At 41.1% G+C, this 22,945-nt stretch overlaps 1 protein-coding gene across 10 annotated transcripts in view; it reads right to left on the minus strand.

Moving 5' to 3' along the window:
• The window catches only part of FGD4 (FYVE, RhoGEF and PH domain containing 4), a 112,140-nt gene that overhangs the window by 46,588 nt on the left and 42,607 nt on the right, over positions 1-22,945 (minus strand). The window contains exon 1 of one of the 10 annotated variants that reach the window (XM_046898816.1): positions 18,802-22,430. The exons of 8 other annotated variants lie outside the window; for them this stretch is intronic. Coding sequence is in view for 1 of the 2 variants with exons in the window: in XM_015287248.4 (XP_015142734.1) it covers positions 9,397-9,412 (16 nt within the window). In the remaining variant the exon portion in view is untranslated. Of the gene's footprint in view, positions 1-9,396; positions 9,562-18,801; positions 22,431-22,945 lie in introns of those variants that run through there. One more of the 10 variants, XM_015287248.4, reaches the window with a different exon arrangement.

Here is a 22,945-nt window from a genome sequence, read left to right on the forward strand (position 1 = left end):
CCAACATCCATCTCTGACACTGTGGGCTAACATAACAAAATAGGAGTCAATACTTTTAGAGCATCCCTGATCCTCGCTACACAATACTTTTCGGTAATCAGAAACTATTTAGCTTCTTTCTAGCTAAATTAATTTACATAATAATGTAGAACTGAGGTTTCCCAGTTGCAGTATGCACAACACCAAGTACGTGAGCCTCTTACAACAAGCTGCGCAGTAACGCAGGAGAACAGAAACAAACTTCAACAAGTTCAACCATGCGACACGGAAACAATATTGTAATGAGAAAAACTTCTTTGACTTTTGAAATAATTCCACTCTGATACACTAAAGTGGGCTATACAGAGTGTTCACAATAGAACCCAATTCAAAGCAGGTACTTGTTCTAAGACATGTTATTGCACTGGTCCAGTTTGTGGGTGATGATGAGACTCTAGCACTCCACAGTGCCTTTCCTGTGCTTTCTTACATTTTATGGTTGTTCTGGTTAGGAGAAATGATGTGTATTACCCATAATAGTTTTAGACTAAAACAGTGCTTACAGTCGCTGCCTACAAAAGAGCTAGACTTTGCCAAGCTACCAACCGTCGACGCCATCACATTCTAATAGGTTACCTGCTTTAAGAATCTAGAGCCTGACCCTTAAAAGGAAGCACTAAATGCTAACAAAGTAAGATTTAACATCAGCAATCTCCTGATCTCAGTCTCAGTATGCTGCATATCAGACAAATTAAAGGACTGAATGATGGATTTCATATTCCCTACAGATGCTGTGCCAACACTGGCTAATGCAGGCAGACTCACCCATGATGTAGATCTGCCTCCCTGTCTGGCTGTGATCTCTGTTCTTTGAGCTCTGATCTAATAGCAGTTTCCATGAAAGCAGGCCTGTGCATGTGCTGTGGTTTTAGTAAAAGGAATAAGCAAGCAATTAATGGGTCTCTCTCTTAACATTTGTCTTAATTTTGGATTAGCACAATAACGTAACTTTCACTGCTGGTGCTCTTCCAATAAAATGAAAGGCACTGTACAAGACTTCATTTCTGGGCTCAGGCCAGGAAATAGCCATTTGATTTCCTTCGAAAAAAATTATAGTTTCTTCATACAACATGCAGAGATTTCAATATAACCTCATTAGAAGGGCATGTTCTGAAGTAAGGAATGCAGAGATGCAACATGAGGAATGGGAAGGCAAACCAAGCCAAAAAAAAAAAAAACACTTTCAGAATGCAGTCTTTCAAATAAAAGTTAATTTAATAGAAGTCCAAGTGGCATATACTAGAAATGCTATCTATTTGTGTAAAATAGAGCAGTAAAAGAAACAGTGAATGGCTTCCAAAAATGGTATTAAAACCCCATCCTGAGAATGAGCCTGTGCAGTCATCACCTCCTACACCTTTTCCCTGCTAGACCACAACTATTCTAATGTTATCTACAATCTAGCAATGCCACTGCTGCCTACCTACCCAGTCTCTGGAGGATACCACCAATGAAAATGATGCTGAGGCAGCTTAGGGGTGGAGGACTGCTAGATCTGAGGTTACTGATGGCTGCAGGAATGGAGAGTTGCAGAAGCTGCAAGTCACTGAAATAACATTAAAACCTTTCTCCTGGCCACATCTGCTGTGGTTTTCTACTCCTCAGTCTTCCCCTATCAGAGGGATGGGAGGTAGCAGGTCTGTGAGCTGTATTACTGACTGAGCAGCTGCTCCAGAAGGCAGGACCCCAGATAACTGCATCTGCTGCTCTCTCTTCCAAATGAGAGCAGAGGTGCTGGAGGGAGAAGGCAGAAGTGCCCAACTCGGAGACTCCCTGGACTAGATTCCACTGGCTTAGAATAAGCTGCTGATGCACCGCTTGTGGTTTGAGAAGAGTAGCTTGCAACTGAAGTCCTCGGTCAAAACCGCAGGATGTACTTCATTAAGGTCCTTATGAGTCACATTTACTTACAAACACTGGTTTTGCTGATAGCAATTGTAAAATGACTATCAGAGAGAAGCAACTCTTCAGCAACCGCCAGAAAAATGTATAACTTAAGTCAGAGCTTGGAGCAAAAAAAATTCTGTTTACAGGAATCAGGAAGTGCCCTTTCACATGCATACTTAGGCCCTGTATTACAAAACATTCCCTCAAACTCTTGCTTTCACTTTCTATTTGAACATGGGATTATCAAACCCAAAATCTATACAGAAAACATAGAGCAGTGTTCTTTTACCTTTAAAATATGTAGCAGCATAGAGACTTTTTTATCCTTTGTTTTTCAGAAAATAGAGTGAATATCTGCCTAAGCAGTTTGGGCCCCCCTTTTTCTTCTTTCTTGTCCTGAAGGCTATCTCCAAGACTCAAGGGTTACCAAGGTTTCTGACAACTACAAGTGAACACAAAAAAGCCACACCAAAAAAGAAAACTTATTCATTAATCTGCAGCAATTTCATCAGTCCAGGTTAACGTAGAATAAGTCGATCCTGAAACCACATTCAGCTACACTGCTGTTACTTTCTCATCTCTACCTCAGGTAATTTCAGGCAGTTTCTCCCTCATTGTTACTACGGCCTTTTGCTAGTTCCATAATACATGATAGCAACACCCAGCTCGGAACTCCTCACACAGTTATATTTTACAGTCCGGGAAGCTTACTGACTGCATGCTTCCACCTCTTCCCTGTAACAATTGTGGTAAAGTTGGTGAGCATTTTCTAAAGGTCACTTCCTTCCATCCCTGTTCTTGTGACCTTTGTACAACTTCCCACATATTTCATGAAGGAAGGGGCTGAGTAAGGTTTGTGTGCCTTTCTCAAGTTCCTACTGTATTAATAGCCATTTTCATGAACTCTGCCACCAGAACAGGTTAGTAAGAATCACCTCTGCCAAGTTTTCCCCGCAACATTTTTTCCTTTTATCTTTCTTTGTAGAACTGTGAGATGCAAAATTTTTACGCTTTACTAAGCAGTGACATTTTTTTGCTGACTTTTCAACTGATAACAGCATATTCTACACATATGGCAATCATTATTTTAAAACATCCCAAGCTCTTACTTAATAAGACACCCTATTCGCATATGCAGATTCACCGATCACTGAGGAATCACTCATCTGAATGAGGGTTGCAACACTGAGCCCTAAACATTTATTTTGCTTGATCTGTGTGGTGTCTGCCAGATGGTACCTTTTCCTCATGTTACCATATGTAAGATAACCAGCATGACACCGTACTAAGCAGCACAGTCTAACGCTTCATATTAAGGAGAGCACTTGCAGCACTGGGGTCATGTTAGGGAAAAAACGCAGATATTTGTATTTTCTACAGATCTTTGGAATTTTTCAAGATTGTACGTTGAAATATTCTGCAAGAGCAATGATAAATTCAGAGAATGAAAAAGTCTTCCACTTCTGTAAATTATAGGCCATTATGAAATAGTAGTATTTAGATTTTGATAAATATTAATAGATTTTTTTTTAAAAAAAGATAAGTAGTCTGCATCAGAACAAGCGTGGCCAGCAGGGCAACGGAGGTGATCCTGCCCCTTTGCTCTGCACTGGTGAGGCCTCACCTGGAGTACTGCATCCAATGTGGAGTCCTCAGTACAGGAGAGGCATGGACCTGTCAGAACGTGTCCAGAAAAGGGCCACAGAAACGATCCACAGAATGGAAGACCTCTTCTACAAGGACAGGCTGAGAGAGCTGGGGCTGTTCAGCCTGGAGAAAAGAAGGCTGCAAGGTGACCTGATGGCGGCCTTTCAGTGTCTAAAGGGAGCTACAGGAAAGAAGGGGACAGACTTTTTAGCAGGACCTGTTGCGATAGAACAAGGGGAAATGGCTTCAAGCTCAGAGGGGAGATTTAGGTTGGATATATGGAAAACATCTTTTAGAGTGATGGTGGTGAGGCACTGGTACAGGTTATGTAGTATTGTGGTTGATGCCCTGTTCCTGATGACTTTCAAGACAAGGCTGGATAAGGCCCTGGGCAACCTGATCTAGCTGTGGTGTCCCTGTTTATTGCAGGGGAGTTGGACTAGATAGCCTTCAGAAGTCCTCCCAGCTCTAAGGATTCTATGAGTCTAACTATGATCTGAATATAAATTCTACCATTTTTATCACTGTACTCTCCTTAAGAAGACTTCTCTAACAGTTCAGTCACAGAGATTCCATCTTCTACTCTGCCTAGTTATCTGTGCAGTTATTTCATATTAATCTCAACTTAGAGCTATTTCAGAAAATATACATATGCTTTGGGACAAATTCAGCTCGTTCTGTTTCTAAAAGATTAATTACTAAGAAAACATTTTTAGAAACAGGATGCTGAACACCACAGACCCACAGGAAAAAAAACAGTCTAATTACAGTAGGTTCAAAGTATAACCGACATCTATTATTTCTGAAGATCTGAGCACACGTTGTATAAGCATACATGCTAACAGCATTCAAGCAATTTAAAGGTATAAATACGTATGTATTTTATCTGAAATGCAGAATGGCCAAAGATCCAAACAGAAGTCAATTATTTTATACCAGCCAATAAAATTAGCCCTGACAGATAGGAAGTACTTTCCATATCCAGCTGCTGAGGCGGTCACAGTGTGTCGAGCCAGATGTGACAGCCCAAAACCATCCTGGAGCCAGCCAGCTTGGACATGAGTTGTTCTACCCCCTCCCCTCCCTCCCAGCTGCCTGCTGCCAGTGCTTTCTTTGCACCAGTACTGGCATGCATCTAGCTTCAGGATGCAGTCTGGAAAGGTTAAGCCATCAAAAATGTAATCCCACCAGAAAAATAGCAGCAACTAGCTCTCCTCCAGATTCTTTCATTCACCTTAGATGCACTGGAGCTTGGGCAAGGATGCAAATGCGAAACGAAAACAAGACTACTTTTCTGAGTGGAAAGTAGCCACCAGATCATGTTAATTCTACTGAATCACTTCTCAGATGTTACAGTTGGAGGAAACAGGAGGAAGAGGGAATAAAAATCAAAAATCTCTAAAAATATGTGAGTCAAGATTTGAAATAACATGCTGTAATTAAAGAACAGGCTGCAGGGTGATAACTGCACAATAGCATCACAACAGGATATCAGGCACACTTTCCGTTATTTGAAAGGCTAAAAATATGCTTAAAACTGTGCACTTAATGAAGGACAAAGAGAGGATGGAGAGAAGCATGTGGCTGCAGTCCCATAAATAAGTACCAGCAGTGCAGCTGCATGCTGCTCCAGCTGTTCAGCAGAGAATGCTTTTCCTCCCCAAAGTGAGGGGCACACAGCCTGCTGTCAGCCTCCCCGAGCACTCCGATCTCCCCGCCAAGTGATTAACAACCATCATCCACAAGACAGAGAAAAACAAGCAGCTCCCTGGGAATGGCTCACTGAACCAAAACAGAAATATAAAAGAACCCAAAGCTGGACACCTCACAAGAATTCAAGCACTTCCTGCTTTTGACCTGGTTAGGGAGGGAAAAAAAAAAAGAATAGTCATGAAAAGCCTGATTTAAGTACACTTACGTCCTTCTTGAAATTATTTAAGAAGGACCTTTCTTGTGCAGTCTCCTCAGAACCTACCGTAATTACGTTTGTATGTGGCGTCTTGCCTACAAAGAACAGGACAGAGAGATCATAATGCTAACTCACCAGTTTTCTAATCATCCTTACAGAAGGATGCATACTGCCTGGAATCCAAACAGGGAACAGAGCCTTAGCCTTACACTGCCAGAGATAACTCCTGCTGGTGCTGCTGCTCACAGAGCTCCCTTGAGCTTAACAGACCTGCACATCAGTGCCATCACCTCTTCAACATCATACATTTTATAGTATGAAATAGCCAAGATAAACAAATTTGCAGCAACTTTATCTATTTCTCCATTTTCTTTCCAGAATCCTATCTAAAATATATTTGAAAAAAATAATAACTATATGATGAATTTAAGATGTCATCTCATAAGACTTAATTTGGAAAATTACAATATTTTTCTTCATGAAGACGGGGATGAAAATTTACCACTCAGCTCCAAAAAGTTCAACAGTCAGGTGGTGGTTTAAATCATTTCCCTATCTTCAAATGAGCAAATGGATAGAAAATGCTTTAAGAAAAGGTCATGCAGAAGAAAAAAAATTACATTCAACCCACCAGCACTTTGTGAAGAGAAACAAATTTAAAAGAGCTCAAGTTCTGTCCAGCACACTTGAAGGTCGTGCAACTTTTCACTTAGCACATATTCTGAAAATGAAAATGTCTATGGTCTCAGGACAGACCAAGAAAGGCTGCTCAAAACCAAACAACAAACCCACATAGAAGAGGATGCTTTATCCCCTCGTTCCCACACCATCCTTTGAATTCCCATCACTTACTTCTTACCAATTCATTACACTTTTTGGATTTAACTCCAGGCCAATGGAATCCCAGCAGAAAACAATACGCTGTTTTTATCATACTCATTTTCTCCCATGTGTGAGCTGAAATGGCTTGGGAAAGTCTAGGAGAAGGACTGGGCAGCCCCATGGCAGCACAGTCCCATTTGATCAGGTGAGCTGCTCACAGAACTGCAGCCCTACCACGAGGACTCCTATGTGGTATTTATCATTTTCCTTAAAGTCTAACTTTTTGGCATCAGAAGAAAGAGTATAAAAATAGTCATTAAAAACAAAACAAACAAAAAAAAGCCGTGACAGCTTGCTGTCGGGGAAGAAAGTCTTCCAAACAAAATCTATGAAATTAATCCTTACAAAAACCAACCCACAAACAAAAACCTCATAACATTTGTTTAAGGCTAAATGTTCCATTTCCTTCACAGCGCAAATTTTGGCAGCACTCCAGGCCCTCTCCACCTTTTATGACCTTACTCAGTTGTTGCTCCCCTCCTTCTTTTTCCTTTCTTCGCTCTCCCCCCAACCAAATGACACACTGTTCTTGTATGGGCTTCTTCACAAGCTAGCGAGAGCAGTCACAATATGTTAAATATTTTTACAGCAAAATAAGTCAAAGATTGTGTTTTCGAACAGCCTACTCTGCTCCCTGTCAAGAACTGGCCGTCCAACTGTTTGGAACACACAGGCACTACATTTCCACTCCCTTAAGGGTTTGATCCTTTTGTCTTATAGTGATCATAAGCCCAGAGCAGGTGGGAAGGACAGGGGAAAGAAGTGTGCCGTAGCTAGTTTGTATTTTCAGTACAGACTCAACAATTTGACTGGGTTTACAAGCATTGATGTAAACCATCAGGCTGGCTTTCTCTGTTTACATAGCACCTAGAATGGAAAAGACCTGCAAAAGACTCTGGGGGCTGCAGTGGCAGTGCAAAGTGAAGTGATGGTGCTAATGAGAACACTTAGCTCTCTGGTGACTTCTGTGGATCACAGTGTCATTGAACTTTTCAAGATCACTTTGCCTGAGATCAGTTCATCAGTGATGCTTTCACCTCATAGTGAATAAGAAGAAGAACATGAAGATCCTCTCTTCCAAAACAATGAAGCTCAAATAAAGGTATGCTCTACAAAATTCATGTATTTGGCCTTCAATACTTGGAGTAATTCCCAATTCCCCATAGCTTAGGCTATGGGACACGCTCTCAACTGTATGTTTTTGACATTGCTGGATAAATGATTAAAGTGATGTGTGAATTTACATCCCTGACTAGGCACTCCCTTCTGGTTCACGGATTCCATCTCACCCACCTCTGACTGTAAGCTGGCAGTGCTCCAGCAAGAGACAGCAGAAAAAGTAACTCCAAATGTCTTTCTGATGCAATATAGGAATGTCAAGGGATATTTGTCTGCTTGATTTCAAACTGCACAGACTGGAACTACTTCATATCACCTTTTCTATGCATACCGTCTATGTGCTTTGGTCTCCCGATACCATTCTGAAAAGGTTATGCTACAAGGTACCTACATGGTCTAGAAGCACACTGCTAGAAGCTCCTTCTCCTCGCCCTTCAAGCAAGGTATTTGCAAGAGAGTCCACTACTGTGCTAACTGCTTTCATATAACTGTTAACCAAAGTTGAAGCAAAGATGCTGCCTGAAAAATGCCACAATCTCTGGGTAGACTCAGAAATCACAGCTTCACCCGTGTCCTTTACATTCAGACTGCCACTGTTATAAGCAAGTATACTGTAGGCCTCTGCCAACTGAAGTCAGCAAATATAAGCCAAAGGGCAAAAAAAAAAAAAAAAAAAAAGGCGAGTCCTAATACCAGAAATAGTCATCATGACACCCCATTGAGCTTCCTGAAAATCCACCAGGGCTGTGTGTTGCATTTACAGGAAGAGAGTATGCATACAGAAAACTGTTCTTAAGAGTGAGACTCGTGGAAAAAAAAAAAAAGCTTCCTGCAACCATATGTACATTTTTCCCAGGATTCAGGAAAGTGATACACAAAGAATGAGAGTAAGTATGATTCCCATTCTGCCAAGTGGTTATCAATATCTAGAGGGAAAAGAGTAATGAAACAGATAAGGAGTCGGGTAGGCATGAAAAAATCAGATGCCCACAAACTATGAAGTCAGGAGGCAGAGACATTTGCATGCATCTGCTCCAAGCCTCTCTAGCAAATCCCTCAAGTTTACCCATGCAATCATTCCCTTTCCTCTAGTCACTCCCAGAAGGCTTTCCAGAAGGAAACTAGCATGCTGAACCCAAATCTCCCACAGTCCTATTTCACCTGTAGCTCTGTGGAGAACAGAAATAAAAATATGTAGCAGTTAGGGCTGAATAGAAGCCCTGTTAATTCAACTTACCCTAAGTTGAACTTTTCTCAGAATTGCAAAATGCACTCATACATAGGGCAGAAATTTCAGAAGTATTCTTAGAAGTTAGAAACATATTTGCAGTGCAAAACCTCACACCTTTCATCAAAGGGTGCAATAAGAGAAGGAAGAATAAGAGAATATCCTATTCTGTATATTAACAGTAGTGTAAGTGCAAGTTAAATGGATTATTTCAAGATCACTCAAGAAAAGCTAAGCATGCCAGAAGTGTACACCTATTTCCTAAAACAAAGAGAGAGAGATTTCAACTCCTGATTTACAGAAGTGCACTATAGAAACCTTGCAGCTATGAAGAGATCTCTATAAGCCTGGCAAATGAGTCAGAAGTAGAACTAAACATCACAAAACTGATTTGCTTTAGAAAGTCTTTAGCTGGTGAAAGCAGCTGCAGAATGAGCCAAAAGTAACACAGTTCCCCGTGTGGCAGATTTACTGGGCAAGCAGCTCAAGCAACTACAATCTCATTTACTCAGAAAAGGAGCAAAAACATACCATCACATTCCAGCTGTATTGCCACACAGCAGCTGGATTTTAACATGTTGTTTGCTACAAGGCACCCCTCTAGAAAACCTGACTTATGCCTCTGGCCAAATCCCCCAAGCCTTGAAGAGATAAGGTTTAACAGAAGCATCCCATTCAATCTTACCTGGTTCAGATGACATTTTTTTAATTATTATTTTTTTTAAAAATCTATTCCGGTACCACTGCACGAGGAATTGCTTTCACAACAGTAATAACCCTACAGCATGCTCCCATGCATTCTATTTACACGACTCTAAGCTGTCAGAAAGGACTTCTCGCAGCGTATGCCGGCAGTTTACAGGCCGGCTCTTTCAATTATGCTGTGCTCCTCCTCTTTGAAGGCCAGCCTGTTCTGAGAGGAAAAACGTAAGCTTGCAAGCCAGTCAGCTCAGAGAAAGGAGTGAAGCCTGCTCACTATTGAAGAGGAAAAACAAAGAAATCAGCTTATGTAACGACACACTGCTGGAGAAGGGAGGAGAGAGGAGGAGGGATGACTGTAAATTGTTTTGTCTAATGCCTCAGTTGCTGCTATGAAAGTTTTGCCTCTATTAACTGCGTTGCTCTTTGAAAATAAAGCAGTGTCAAGGTTAAAGAACAAGTAGTGACTCTGTGGCTGGGACTTCGTTCTCCATTTACAGAGCGTCGTGCATGTTTCTAACAGTATTTTTCCCTGTTTAATGTGTATGTAAACTTATTCCTAGAACAATGTAAACACAACGTGCAGGATGCTGACGCAGTGACCAAAAAAAGTCTTGTCATGAAAAATGTTATCCCATTTGGCACAGATTAAAGCTCCCTGCAATCACTTGAGATCAATTTTTAAATGGCACAAACTAGATCCTGTGCCTAAGGGTACAACACAAAGAGATTACAATGAATTCTGAACTGTGCGAATGCATGTTTTCAAAAAGTGAAAGGACTAACTGAAAAGAGAAGTTACGGCAAGTAGCGTTTTGTTGTTGCTCACATGTGAGCTCTCCCATCACGTGGTCCTGGGCTGGCACGCAGTTATACCAGGAGGAGAAAGAAACTAGGATTTATAGCCCAGCCCCGTCAATTTGGATAATATGAATCAGAATGCAGCAGCCAGCTCTTCATTCACTGTAGCTGAGGTCATCTCCATCCTCAGCTCCAAACCACATTTCCCTGCAGCCCCTTCCTCCAAGGTCCACTCCTAAGCCTCATGCTCAAGGCTATGCATAAGCAAGCCTCTGCAGAACTGCTTTGAAGGACGACTACCAAGGGTTACAGGGAATGCACTTGCAAAACAATCCATTGTTACGAATATCTGTTTTTCACTGAGGAGACAGCTCACTGGATGAGGGCAGCTAATTATTTCCTTTCTACTACAGATGTTGAGCAAAGGGATTTTTGCCAAAACCAGTGAAAACAACTATTTTCCTCTGCTGACTTCAAAACTTTGGCACATTTTAATTCTCGAGAAGATGAGACTCGAGTTCTGTGCACACAGCTTTGAAATCTAAATGGAACCCTTTTTTAGCACTTTGACACATACTCAGATGTGTTGTTTTTGTTGTGGGCATGTGTTTTATTAGCAGCTAAAAGTGGAAGTTGCAATTTGCCATACTTGACGCTCCTAGCCAGTAACCCCAGGGTCTTTGAAAGACACAAATCTCACTCACTTGGGTCATCAATATATCATTAAATCAAAAAGTGACTAAATGACAAAGTTAATAAAACACTGGACTAAGAGACTAGACTGAGAACTCCAGCGCGTGGGTTATGTGTTTGTTCTGAAGTTCATCTCCACTCATTCAAAGACCACATCCTTGGTCTTCTGGATGAACCAAACCTACAACAGAACACTGCTTCTCTCCAGAAAAGCCTTTACAGAGAAGATCACATCTTCCTTTGTTTCCCACATTTTAAACAACACACTTTCCCCATCAGCCTGTTTTGTCCACTAGCCAGTGATTTTACCAGTCTTCCTACAACGTAATGCACTCTTTCTAACCCAGGACAAGCAGTGATAATGTATGTTACAGAAGTAGATGGCAGATTTTAAATGCAGATAGGATCCAGCAATAAAGTTTTCCATTCTCACACAAGCAACACAGAAGTTTGGAAAACTAAAAAAAAAATGACTGCAAAATAATATTAACAGCAAAAACAATTATATAAATATGAGTTACTGACCACCATGAGGGAAGAAAAGATGAGGGGCCATCAAAGCCGTGCTGCAACAAGCCACCAACTCTCCCTTTCTGTGGGTACCACAACTGCTTCAAACTCTTTCACATGAGCCGCGTGGGAGGGATGACATTTGAGCCATCAGGCTCTGCTGATACCTCAAAGTCGGAGGCGAGAGGCACACCCCCGAGATGGAAGGCACAGAAGACACCAGATCAGAGCTCTGACCTGCTCTGTAGGGTCCATCTTCTACCCATCCAACAACTCTATCACTTGCAACAGCTCACAAAGAGCAACCCCAGCTCCTGATTTGCTCCAGGAAAGAAAGAATTTTACAAAGTTGAAGGAAATTGTGAACTTTATTTCACTTCCAGGAGCAACTGTGAAACAGGTATAAAGGCATCTCCAAAGCCTAACTTCAAAACACATCTTTTGCTCCTCCATCTTAAAAAAGGTAAAAGATTAATTGTTTTATCTTTGTTTGACTAGCTAGCAGATAAGGGGGCTTAGGGAAGATTAAAACAGATACAATGGGGACATCTTGTTAACCTATTCCCCTGGTTTCACATGAGTTTTATATCCAGCTTTGCTTATTCAAGAGTAGAGACAGTACAAAGTACAACCTACACTCAAATGTCATAGTAATTGTCAGCACATTGACAAGAGACACAGCTATGTCTTACCTGTCATTAGAATATGCCTATGAACTTTAAAGTAAATAAACTAAGGAATAAAGTTAATTTTATTAAACTTCTTTAAAAGCAGATAAATGGGCATGGAGAATAGCTAGTTAAATGAAACGTTCTCATTAGTGGGTAATTAAAATCATACCACAGTGTAGCTGCTGTCATTTAATACATACAAATAAAATAACTATACAAACTAAAACCACTACGGGTTTGGTCCACACTAAACTAGTGACATTCTACAAAACTGAGTTTTCTCAGCACAAAATCACTGGCCTTCATCACTCCAGTTCTAAAGCATCTTTACAGATGTCTCACAGTAAATAAAGGACATTTACTCTGTTTTTCAACTCCAGGCACTCTTCAAACTAAACTTTACAAACTCTCTTAGCACTTCTCCCATTTTGCAGGTAAGGGGGGCTCAAATTATTTACCTCTTGGAATATTCTGAATTTGATGAAGCTGTAGTTGAGAAGAGTCACGTGATCATGAGCACTCTCAGGAAATCTGAAAAGTTGAACGAAGTATTGAAGAGCTAAATGGGCAACATTCCACACTGACAACACACACCCCTGAAAACAAATCAGCTCATGTGACAGTGAATCACAGACCAACATTCAGCCTTGTCTGCCTTCAGCTGGCTTCCTACTGCAGACTCACTTCAAGCACTGTGTTGGAAGAGTTTGGCTGAGAACACTGCGTCAGAGTATGATATGGAGTTTCTGCAAGCCAGTGATGGAGAAAAAGTGATTTTTGTCCCATCTGAAGGATCAGTAACCAAAGAACCTTCTAGCATACAACTCAGCAAAAGCACTTTGGAATTCCAAAACATCAGTGCTCTCTACCTGTAAAGCACACGCTCTTCCTTTTTTTTTTTTTTCTGTGACAGATCTTCGAATATCTCTGTTAATCCAAGAAGAGACTTAAAACCACAACAACTAGAAAGGCACCTTTTACATGGCTCCTATAAGGTAGATACAGTTGTCTCACACTGTTACCAACCTTCTTTTTCCTTTCCACCCCAGTTCTTCAAAAGCACGGTAATTTGGTCCTGGGCAAAAACAAAGGCATGCTTTGTCACTAATCCAGAACAGTTTCCAAGGTGCTGCTAAAAGCCAGACTTAAAACATCCCTGCAATAGTCTACAGGGAGGGTTTGGCTTGGCTCCCCACAGTTCATAGGGTAATGGGATTAGCTAGCAAGCTACTGCACACCTTCACCCCAAAGAAGTCCATTCTCCTGTCAGTCCTTCCTTGTGCTGTCCTTTTCTTGATCCTTGGAATAGTGCAAAATCAGTAAAAAGTGATGCAGTGCTGGAGGCCGGATACAAACCACTACCAGGCACACTTAGCTGAGGGGCAGCTGCTTTTTCCTCTTCCTGCTGTACCTTCTTGCTGGGCTGATGTGCAGGCTATCATCTGCTTTCTGTCTGAGCACTGCCTACTGTACTGAGGCTTCAGGCAAATGCAAGAGCCCAAAATAACCCTACCACTGGTGCTCTGTGGATTCTGTTGTCAGTAGTGCGGTTCGTGGCGATCAAAGGCAGGAAGTCCGTGCAGTAAATGGACAGTAAAACTGCAAGAACCTGAGCGTGGCAACAAAGTAAATGCCTTAAGAAGTCAAGCAGCCAGCTGTTAGGATCTGCATATGAGGGAAACTACCACACAGATGTTCAGAAGTTCCCCCTCTCTGCAAAGGAAGGGAGAAGATGACACCCTCAAGGATGTGGGTTATGTTACAGCTGCATTTCAGTCTAATGGTTCTAGTACACGAACTGATCGTACACCCATCATTCCTCCCTTGCAGCTTTAGTCAAGATTCACTGTTATCAAAACATGAGCCCAAGATCAGCCAATGTAACCCAGCAGGAAAATCCCCATAGGCAAAGCGAAGAGTTTTCTTTCAGGACAGCAAGCTGAACCAGTACTTTGTATACACTGACAAGCTCCGTGAGGTGCATGGTGGAAATCACAGCACTGCACAGCTCAGCAGGAACATGAGTGCTCATACCAGTGCCAGCCTGTCACATTAACTCAGCTCTGACATCTCATCCGGGGGCAGCAGTGGGGGACAGCCCATGACTGCAGAGGTTAATGATGACTGAATGCAGTAACTGTGAAGCGTTGACAGGAACCCTTGAATGGGTACACAAAGGGTGAAATTCATGCATGATTGCCCAATATCCTCAGGAGAGGCAAGGCGAAATAATCAACGTGCAGCCCAAGAGGATGGTTATGTCAAGCTACTAGTTGATGAAGGAATATGCTACTTCTCTCCTTGCTGAAGGTCTTCTCTGGCAGTGCTGAAAGCCAGTTTAGGTCACTAACCTGCCAGAAACATACTAATTTTCCCTTGGATTGGTCCAACAACTTAGCAGGCTGAGCTGGCCTATGGGGTCAGATGAGCATCAGTGTCAACAGAAGGAGAAAGGGAGAGAGAGGAGAAATTCCTTCCAGTAAGCAAGCCCAGTAACCTGCTGTCTCATTAAGCTGCATTCTTTAGGCTTTGCCACCCGGGGAATGTGGGGAAGGAAGAAGCAGTGGTACAACAACTGAAGTTTTGCATGTACCCACCAAAAAATAAAATGGGGAACAAACCTCTAGATTCAGCAAGTGACCTACAGAAACAAGTGGCCCAGGAGTAAAATGAACAAAAATAAGTCCTGACAGCAGTGGGCTGAGTGTGAAGGCAGTTTAGAAACAAGTGTTCAAAACTACCATAACAAACACCAACAACAGGACCGTAAATAAATTAATAACTCAGCCACTACGAGGTGAGAAACATGAGAGACCCTGGATCTGCAGCGTAACAGAAACAATTGTGTTATAATGGCACTTACCCTTCCAGTTCTGAGAACAGAAACTATTCCATCGGTTCCAACCCCCCCCTCCCCCACCAGCTCTTCTGGTTCACGTGCAAGGATTTGGGTTTGAGACAAGCAATACCAAGGAAGGTGAGATGAGTAGTTGCCATGCCACAATTAGAAAGCATATGGCAGTATTTTTCCATCCTTTTTTTCCGCCCTCCAGCTCGGCTGTAACACATGCTCCAAAGGGAAAGCCAGTGGTTGCACAAAAGCCCAAAGGACACGTAATAGGAGTTCTTAAGGGAAAAGTCTGCCTTTTCATCCTACATTTGCACAGCATTTGTCGTTGTCGAATCTCGGTGTCTGCAATTTACTAGAAGCATACAAGCAACACGACGCCCTCCAAACAAATAACTAAATGCTCATAGTTCTACAAAAAGGAGAGACCTCTCCTGAAGACGTTTGAGCAGCATGTGACTGCCATCTCCTAACCATATGAAGTTGTGCTTCTGTAACTTCAGCCATTTCCCGTTTTTACAAAAAAAAATCCAGGAAATTGTGGTTCATTGTTCAAGTAATCTTCTCTAATAGAAAGATCGTCAACTGCTAAAAGATTTTTGATGTAAAATAAGAGAAGCAGACAAAGGCTTTGCCTTGTTAACTGGAGTTTGATCACTCAGTAAAAAAAATAATTAAAAAATAGCTCAACAGTTTTCTATTTCTTATACTTCCTGTTCTTAATATTTTTGATCTGGCAGTTTCTACAAAATTGAAAGAAAAGTTTCACGTTGCAGTTTAGGGAAGAGGAAGTGACTACAGTGCTGTCCCTTCTGTTACACTAGCGCACAGGGAGTAAATAAATACCAAGTGGAGACCCTGTGGCCTGGCAACTCTGCCTTTCCTCATATTGTATTCATGCTTTCTCCTCCCCGTGCCCTCCCCTGGAGAAATGGATTTCTCCAGCCCTCCTGCCAGCACTGCAGGTGCTGCCTCATTCCCCAGTGACCCCATTACCTTCAAGGAGACCACTTATCACTGCTACCAGCCAGGATGGAGGCCTGAGTTACCAGAGCCCAGCGGCGCCAGGCCAGTGCTCATGAGGTGAGAACCACGTGGTAGCTGCTACCACAGTAAGCCACACGCTTCCTTTACAGAGGACCAGAAAAAGAGAAGAGAGGAGGGAGATGTTTGGGACCTATCCCAGTAGCACTGTGCCACCTGCCTTTCTTCACCTGCAGATTCAACATATTGCTCATTTAACAACTTTGCAAAACAGCTGAGGAATACAGACTCTCCTTTTCCAGTTAATTTAGCTTTTGGTCACACATTATATGTAAAAAAGAACATGCTTGTTTTACGAGGGGGGACAACAACAATAAACCAAGAAAAACAAACAAACAAAAAACAGCAACCAACCAACACAATCCAAACTAGAAAAGTAATCACACAGACTTTTCTCTACATTTAGCCATTAAGTGAAAGGCTGCATCCTCAGCTCTAAAACTATCCCTACCATGTTAAAAACCCAAAGATTCACCAGCAAAACAGGTCAGCATGCAGTGAGAGTGATTCTGCTTCTATATAGAAATATTAACAAAAAATAAGTTTGGGCAGTATCAGACAGCAAATATAAAAGTAGAAATTATTTTTGCTTGTAGTTAACAAAAAAAAGCATGAAAGATTCATGATAAGCACCAGAGTGGAAGACATAAGTACATTTCCAGAGCAGATAAGCACATATAAACTACTAACCGTGCTCAAAACAATATATATATTAAAAAAATCATTCAATCTAATAGCCTACATCTGAAAAGAACAAGTAGCAAATATTTGGGTAACCTACAGCAGGAGCTCATAATGATTCTTCCCTCAATCTCCATGGCTTCCAGCATCTGTTGTCTAGGGATTGGAGTCAGTGGATGCATTCATACTGCATTTTACAGCTGCTGGCAGGCATATTCACCATGAATTTGTTTGGTCTCTTCTCAAATCCCACTTGTATTTCTTGTACAGAATATGCAGTATTATAGGCATTTTCAACACATTTAATCTCAACTCTGTCTGTGCTTTCTGGAGAAGAGAAACTTGTTAGCACAATACTGCTGTCCTTTCCCTTCCACCCTTTCCAACATCCCCATCACATTCTATGAGGCATCAGGGTAACTTTCTCCAGAACACATCAGCTCCTAAGAACATCCTGTGACTAAGAAAATTCCACTATCATGATTATTTCCTTCTGCTTTAAACATACAAACAGCTTTAGACTCTCGACTTTGTCCTATTAGGACCAGCCCAATCTGGTACTTATGGGATAGTCAGTAAACTGGGACCTTCTTTGCAGAGTCTTTTCAGGTCTTATTAGCTCCTGCCATTAATACATATTACTGATTTTATTTTTATTTTTTCCAGTCTATAGCTTCAAACTACAAGGAAAGAGATTTAAACTGTATATAAGGAAGGTTTTTATGGTCAGGGTGGTGAAGCACTGGCACAGGCAGCCCACAGATGTGGTGGATGCCCCATCCCTGGAGACACCTGAGGTCAGGCTGGATAGGGCTCTGAGCAACCTGATCTACCTGTGGGTGTCCCTGTTCACTGCAGGGGGGTTGGGCCACATGGCCTTTAAGGGTCCCTTCTAACTCAAACAATTTTACGATTCTGTGATCTAGCCTTGCTAAATCCAAGTGTCCAGAGGAAAATGACCAAGAGGGATTTCCCAAACAAAATTATTTCAGAAAAGGAAGGTGATGATAAAAGAAAGTAGTAAAAAATGACAGAATTTAGAAGTTTATTTCAGTTTTTGATACAATATGGGTGCAAGATCAGTGACAGTCATGACTGTCCATTTTACATAGTGGAGTTACACTGGTAGTTAAACACAGCCTCCACGGAGACTGCATCAGCGCTAATGAAACTATAATTTGCTTTAAATTATCACTATCCACACCCCAAACCTCATCAGCTCAGCCTCTAATAGCTTTTCATCATCTATTTTAACACAAAAGCAATCAATAAGCTTTTTCTCACAGTTCTTTTGCTGCTGTGTACGAACTCAAAAAACCCCCCACAACCCCAGAATCAGAAAAAAATGCCAGCTATAAAACATACACAGTAAAAAGTCATTGCTGCCTTTCTTATTGAAATGGATTCTAAAATTTCACCCAATTCTGAGGCAAACATGGATTAAAACAGTGCTTGGTGATCCACAAGGAAAATCTTAATAAATCAAAACATGATTAATAGACTCCAGTATCAAATAACTGTAAGTAGATCACACTGGATTGAGTGGGTTTCCTTCCCATAATGACTGTATCCCATGCAGTGTTTTTCACTGCAAATGTCTAACGTGAAATTGCAGTCATATCACATTTCTATTAGCTTTGTAGATCATTCACACATGCTGAAGATCTTACACAGAACACACAAGCATCCGCAATAAAAAAACCCCTCTCAGCCAGCAACTGACATTCTATTCCTGGGTTAAACAATAAGCAAAAAACATTCTACAATTTTCAGAATCTTTTAACAGAAAGAAAATTTGGGAATATTCTCAGTCATAGCAGGCTAACATCAGCAACGAGACGGGTCTTGAAATTTAAGTCAATTGTTTACAAAGACAATATTTTATAATTAACAAGAGCACCATTACAGACAGACACATACATAACATAAAAAACATGAGTAAGTATCAATCATACTCTTATGCCAGCAGCAAGGCCACAGCATGCAGAACAAACAGTAAAACAAGTAAAAACTTGTGCTTTACCTACAGCATACTGGATGAGTTTTTTCTAAAGAGCATGTACCAAAAATAACACAATGCTAGCAGACAGAGCAGTGCAGCGCTGCTGACTTCGCCGAGTACAAATAGCGTTCACACACTTACCTCTAAATATTTCACCAGATTAGGCTGTGTTGTGTTTTCAGTTTCAGGTAAAGTTTTAATTCCACCATTAAGCTTTCCATTTCATTTCGACTTAGAGCAGCTATTTTTAAGATTTCCTAGCAGCTTCCACAATTAAAACTGACTCACACATGGAAATCTTGACAAGCTGAAGGACAAGAAAGCTTGCCAGTTGCTTTACAGTGGGTGTCCAAGTCATAACAGCAAAATAGGGCTCCAAGCAATGGCATGAACAAGAGCTACTGAAGAGAATCGACATCAAAATTAGTCATGGAAGCTGACTTGGCACACAAAGCTGCCAGAGAACTCTTGAAAAGTGGTGAGGAAAGATGCAGTTATATAAACTACGAACTCTTAATATTTTGGCAAGCTTAACAACAGCTGTTCAATATTCAACTGTGTTGAATGCAAGTAAAGACAGCATCAACATATTTCTTCTAGGTGACGGCTATCGGTCTCAGTGTAACTACTGAAAGCTTTATATGGAAAGCCATCATAAACTATTTTGAATTAATGAAAAGAAACCTCATGCTTTCACTCATTTTCCTTAGCAGTGACCTCCTTAAGTAGAGGAAGACAAAAATGTTAATTCATGTAGGAATTGGGTGCAGAACGTGGAAGGATGGAAGTCATGCTTGGACAGAGGAGACACCAGTTAGTAAAGTGTGGCTCTTACCCTGCAGGAATAACTAAGTACAGAATCAAACTGTTACTCAAAGTTTTTGAGCTAATATTCCTTCTACCACCCAGTACTGCAGGGAATACAACACACTGCCTGTGACACAGCTTAGTGCCTGCAAAACAAAACCTCTGACTATAAAAAAAGAATGGAATTCATCACTTCTGAAGCCTCAGTCCCCAGTTTAGGCAGAGTTCATCAGTTAAGAAGGCTCAGATGGTACATATGTTTAATCTCAGCTACCAAAAGTATTCCATAATCACAGCTCCTACTTAACTGGGGATGAATGTGGAATTTTTGTTTTCCCAAAGAGTAAGCATAAATCGAATAATGTAGAATAGCATAGTTGGCTATATCTACATAATCTTCATGAAGGTGAGTTAGCCACAGTAGCAAAGTATAATCCAAAGGATATACAAGCTAACAGAAGCCTGCAGATAGTCAAGAGCAAGCATTAAAAACCGCAGTGAAGAATCCTCTAAAGATGAACAGCTGGACTAGCATTCCTACTAGCCAACTGTCAGGACCAGAAGATTTCCCTTCCCTCTGATCCAAAATGTGCCTGCTCTCCATTCCCTGTCCTCTGAAGCACTGAGGATTGGCCATGGCTATTGGCTCTGGGTAGATAGGTAGAATTCAATTCTCAAGCTCCTGCTTCAATGTTTTGATGACAAGACTCTCATGACACAGCTAATGATTTTTCTTTCTTGCTCAGTTTCTGAAGCACAGTTTAGCACTGGCTTTTGGTCATTTACTACAGTTTAAAGTTGTGTTTAAAGTATGTTTGTTTTCAATAGCCTGTAACAATCTGTAATTATCTATGTACTGGAAGAGAAGTCCATTGAACAGCTAAATGAGACATAAATCACATGGCTGTCAGTGACTATCCATCTCTGAGCTCCACTTTTCCAAATGTGCTCAAGTATTTGCTCTGCTCAGTTATTCATTACAAAGTAAAAAAATTCTCATGTTTTTATCAGAACAAGTAGTACTTTTGTACTTAAAATCAACACCTAATTGTTATGTACAGTAAAAGCAACTGGATGAACCAAACACCTCTGAAATAATGTCTCTTCAAAACATTTGTTATTTGGCTTGCAGTTATTTGCCTCCTCCGTTCTCCTAACTGCGAAGTCTGAGCAATGATTAACTGAAAGGAATGTTTGCTGAAATCATTACAGCCCCCCTTGGAATAGACTAAAAAAAAACCTACCACGATTCCTAGGTGTGTCATGACTCCACACATTGCCAGTCTCTTACGTTTAGTCATGCATGAATACCTTACTGCGCTGGTTTAGTAAGAAGATCTGCTTTAGAACTAATTCCACAGATTCACGAGATTTCAAACAAATTTCATGTTTTCAAAAATCTGGTGCAATAATTCCTAGTGTCATCCAAGAGGTGTTAATGCCTGCATTTTATCCCCACCCATACAAGGCATAGAAGACGTGATGCCTTGCAGACAGACCAACAGCAGCAGTGCTGTGTCAGCAGCTTTGTCCTCCCACATCCAGCATCTCGAGGACTCCATTATTCTGTGCGAGTTGCAAAGGGAACAGTTTGTAAACAGGCACCGAGACTTCCCAAAACAGCAAACTCTTCAGAGGGAGCTGCAGGCTTTAACCTCCAAATAGCCATGCTACAATGAGGAAACGGTACAGACCCTCAGCATTTTTGTTTTAATGTTCACAATACACCAGTAAATGGCAGGAGAAAATGTGAATCAAAAACTGAGCGTGTTTTAAAGCTCTGCAAAGTAGCAGCCTGAAGACAATGTATAAATAAAGGCAAGTCATGTCAAACAGCATTCCACAGTCATGCGTCGAATGAAAAGCAGAAAGACTTGTCTGTTTGAAGAGAACAATTGTGATCGTTTATATGCAAGCCAGCCTCCTGTATATTGACTCAGGATTTCACCATTTAGTAGCAACTCTTACTAAAAGCTCAGTGCGTGTGTGTGTATATATATATATATGTATTATAAACAAGATTATGAAAAACCCACTGTATACTAGGCTGTATTTCTAGGCACTAATTAGTCAGGAGTTCATTCAGAGTGCCTTTTCTCTAAGACGATGTATCAAAATTGTGTTTGCCATCCTAAGAAAAAAATCCCACTACTGAGTACAATGTTTGCTGGCCCACAGAGTTAGTGTTCTAGAACAAATCTCCTCCAAGAGATCATGTAGCAGATTGCACTGACCTTCATTTGTTTGCATTAAGCATAAATAACAGCGCTGACCGTAATAATCCACCAAAGTCTAAAATAAATCTTTCAAAAAAATAATTAATTTCAAGCAGACATTTAACAGTTGCTCTGTTAGATGGAAATGGGATGCCTACTATGAAAGGCCAGATGCTCAAATGGATTAAACAGTGCCTAGTCTTTAAATCCCATATCTGCAAATCAAGACTGACCTAGTGACCTAAAGTAAAATTTAGTTGTAAAAAATGTGTATTCAACAGCCACATAGAGATCATTCAGAAAAGGAAATAATAATAATAAAAAAATATTTTTCTCAGGCCTCTGCTCATCAGAGAATATAATAAGCAGAGCTGGAGAATGCCAAATGGAAAGTCCCATTGCTTATCCTTGGAACAGGTTTAGCACAGGCAGTAGAAAAACAAGCTTCCCAGCACATTAGATAGCAATGAGGAGTAATCACCTCCAGGAGGACATACAAGACATTACCTTTAGGTCAATATGATTGCTGCTTTCTGCAAAGACTTGCCACTGAGCCAGTATTTCCCATCCCCATTGAAAGAGAATTCTGCTGGCAACAGCTGCCTTGCTAGAAGTGGATCAGTGAACAGAAAGGCATTGCACATCAGCTCCAGGATGACCTCAGGGTGGTTACCCTTCCCTCCTGACACCCTTAGCAAGCTTCAGCACAGTGTTTGAAGGGTGAAAGTCTGATCTCCTTCCAAGCACAAAAGCCAACCTGCCTCATGTGATCTTTCTAACGATGCAATTACAGACATGCAACCGGCACGTGTGGACAAGTCCACTGCAGCCCGTTGCATTTGCATAAATCACCCACTTCAATGGCAACAGAATGCTTAAATTCTGGAGAAAGAAGGGGTTAAAAAGAACTATCTTAAATTACAAGGGTAACGCAGCTCCCATTGAGAAGACTCACCCTGTTCCACCAACTTGCAAGAGTAATATAACATCTGAAAGGACTTCAGGCATAAGAAGCATAAAAAAAGCTGGTGTACAAGCAACAGCATAAGTACTCAAAGAAATAACCACTGCTTTCCCCCCCTACACTTTTCGTAGGCAGTAAGACTTGGAAAGCCTCTTGGAGGTTAAAAATTGATCACAGTCAACTATGTTGCAACAGCGACTTCTTAACCACAATGGTAACTTTTCTCCTGGACTTCAATGCACTGACATTTTACTTGCATGAAAGCAGAGGGCAGAATAAGGACCTACGCAGTTTTAAT

Source organism: Gallus gallus, chromosome 1 (genome assembly GCF_016699485.2).
Source record: "Gallus gallus isolate bGalGal1 chromosome 1, bGalGal1.mat.broiler.GRCg7b, whole genome shotgun sequence".
Taxonomy (NCBI): domain Eukaryota; kingdom Metazoa; phylum Chordata; class Aves; order Galliformes; family Phasianidae; genus Gallus; species Gallus gallus.